The sequence below is a fragment of the Monoraphidium neglectum genome (genome assembly GCF_000611645.1).
Source record: "Monoraphidium neglectum strain SAG 48.87 unplaced genomic scaffold scaffold00401, whole genome shotgun sequence".
Taxonomy (NCBI): Eukaryota; Viridiplantae; Chlorophyta; class Chlorophyceae; order Sphaeropleales; family Selenastraceae; genus Monoraphidium; species Monoraphidium neglectum.
In genome coordinates, this window is record NW_014013227.1 from 1,021 (window position 1) to 3,520 (window position 2,500).

A 2,500-nucleotide genomic window follows, 5' to 3' on the forward strand; every position below is an offset into this window, starting at 1 on the left:
CTGTCAGCAGCGGCGGTGGCCTCCGGCGGTCCGTTCTCTGCACCCGCGTCTTGTAACCCAGCCCCGCCCTCCCCCACTGCCGCCGCCGGCCGGCTCGCCGCCGCTGCGGCAGCGGGCGCCACGTTTGATGCAGCTGCATCTGCTGCTGCTGCTGCTGGTGGTGGTGCTGCTGCTGCTGCTGGCGGCTCATCGCCATACAGAGCGTCCAGGTCATCATCGCCTGCAGCAGTGTCCGCCGCCGCTGCTTCCGCCGCGGCCGCCGCCGCCTTGGGCCGCACCGCGCGGCCCGCCCTGCAGAGGGGAGGGCCGGGGCGGCGGGGCGTCAGCGTCAGGGCCGCCGCGCCAGCGGGGTGCTGGGGCGCTGCGGCTGCTGCACTGGCGTGTGGGGCACTGGCACCAAATGCAGCACGGCGCGGCTGCGCCGCAAGGGGTGTAGCAGCCCTCCCGAGGGGGCCGGCATGGCTGGATGATGCAATGCTGCGGAGCATGCTGGCTGCTGGCAGAATGGCTGCGATGCTGGGGCCGGCTGCCTGCGCCACGCGGCTGCACGCTGCGACTGCAGCCGCGTCAGCGGCAAGGCGTCGCTGCAGGAGTGGCCGCCAGAGTACTGCCAGAGCTGACGAAAGCATAAACTCACTCCTCGTCCAGACCAGCCGCCTCTGCCTCGCGTTTGCTCATCCGCTGGACTTGCAGAGCAGGCACAACGAAGATCAGGCGTATGTTCTACAAGACTCTTGTAAAATTTTCAGTTTATAAGTGCTTCGTGCACTTTCAACCCCTGTACTATGATAACTGCAGGGGAGTCGAAGTTGTTGCCATGATTTTGTCACCCGCCGCCGTCACCAGGCCCTGCGCATCGTCGGAGCCCAGTGGTGCCCATATGAGCATAAACTGGATTCACTGCCTTACGAAAGAGTACTGATTTCCTAAGCTCATGCCGTTGTGACCACCAACGGCGTCGTTCCGATCGCGATGGGCCCTCCCCGGACGCCCGGAAAGCAGGGATCGGCGCTGAAGAAAGGATTCAAGACCCCCATCAAGTCCGCCAGCAAGCCGTCGGCGGCCTCGAGCGTGCCGAGCAAGGCGAAAGCAAAGTTGCGTGTCGACAGCAGCAAAAATGAGGGCCGTGGTGACGATGCCTTGAATCCTCACCAGCAGCACGAGAGCGATGGCGAAGAGCAGCAAGTCGGGGCCCGGCACGGCGGCCAAACCGGTGAGTATAGTGCTGCGAGCTGCTGCTGCTGCACTGCAACCTGGTGGCCGTAGGCTGCCTGCTTGTCCTTGCCTGCATGGAGCTTGTCAGCACTGCGCCGTTGAATATATGCACCATGATTTCATGGTCGCATGCCGTGCTGCGGGTTGCGCTGACCCTGCGGTATTCGAGCCGCCGCCCCAAACACTTCCGCCTCCTGCTGGCCAACAGGACTGAAGCAGCAGCGGCAGGAGCAGCAGCGGAAGCAGGAGCGCCAGGAGCGGCGGCAGCAGCAGCAGCAGCGGCGGCGGAAACCAGATAGCGAGGACGGCGCCGAGCAGGGTGATGATGACGTGGACGGTGAGCAGCCCGGCGACAGCAGCGATGGCCGCGGCGCCCCATCCAGCGAGGATGGCCGCAGCAGCAAGGACGGGGGCGCCGGCGCGGCCCGCGAGGCGGCAGCAGCAGCAGCAGCAGGCGGCGGGGGGCAGGGCGGCGCGGGCGACGGCGGCTTGGAGGCTGTGGAGAGGGGCCTGGCGGCGCTGAATTCAGGTGGGCCCCTAAGCCACATTGGGACCAACAGGCACTGTATTCGATGTGATCGACTGCAGCAGGCTCCCTCTCAAAGGAATTAGGGCTCATCGCAGCGCGACCCCTGCCCATCAGCGATGCAGCGGCTCCGCCCGCCCCGCACGCTCCCCGCGTCCCCGGCTCGCGCTTTCCGCCGCCCCGCCGCGCACCCCGTGCTCTCCACACCAGCCCCCTTGTGTTGCTTCACAACCCCAAAACGGAACGACCAGCAGACGGCGGCGCGGCAGCGCTGCTGGCGGATGAGCCCGAGTTGCTGGCCCTCCTCAATGACATGCAGGGGTCGCTGGCGGAGGTGCGTCGTTCACGGCCCAGCGATCAGGGTCCACGGCATGCGCCTTGACTAGACACACACACACACACGCGCACACACACACACACACACACGCATGCACGCACGCACGCACGCATGCACACACACACACATGCACGTACGCACGCACACACACACACACACACACACACACACACACCTGCGCACGCATGTGCGTGTGCGCGTTCGACCCGCTCCGTGAGCGAGCTTTGAGATGGCTGCCACCTGCTGCAGCATCGCACCCGGTTGCCCGCGGGCCCGCGTCTCACCCGATACCCCCTCCTTTTCTCGCACCAACGCGCGCCGACGACCCGCGTCCCCGCAGGTCCGCGGCCGCGTCGCGCCGCTGCTGTCCGAGGTTGCGGGCGGCGGCCTCCGCACGTCCGAGGGGCTGTCGTACCTGGAGG

The 2,500-nt window shown here is 66.8% G+C and overlaps 2 protein-coding genes across 2 annotated transcripts in view; one reads left to right on the plus strand and one right to left on the minus strand.

Moving 5' to 3' along the window:
• Positions 1–678, minus strand: part of MNEG_3257 (tRNA pseudouridine synthase B) — a gene marked incomplete at both ends in the record, with an annotated part of 1,419 nt that extends 741 nt beyond the window's left edge. Inside the window, 2 exons of the mRNA XM_014048263.1 lie at positions 199–291; positions 638–678. Coding sequence (XP_013903717.1) covers positions 199–291; positions 638–678 — 134 coding nt within the window. The remainder of the gene's footprint in view (positions 1–198; positions 292–637) is intronic.
• A 294-nt stretch (positions 679–972) lies between these two features.
• The window catches only part of MNEG_3258 (Neuroguidin), a gene marked incomplete at both ends in the record, with an annotated part of 4,031 nt that continues 2,503 nt past the window's right edge, over positions 973–2,500 (plus strand). The window contains 4 exons of the mRNA XM_014048264.1: positions 973–1,213; positions 1,424–1,744; positions 1,996–2,075; positions 2,419–2,500. The exon at positions 2,419–2,500 is cut by the window's right edge and continues 100 nt beyond it. Of these exons, the coding sequence (XP_013903718.1) occupies positions 973–1,213; positions 1,424–1,744; positions 1,996–2,075; positions 2,419–2,500 (724 nt within the window). The remainder of the gene's footprint in view (positions 1,214–1,423; positions 1,745–1,995; positions 2,076–2,418) is intronic.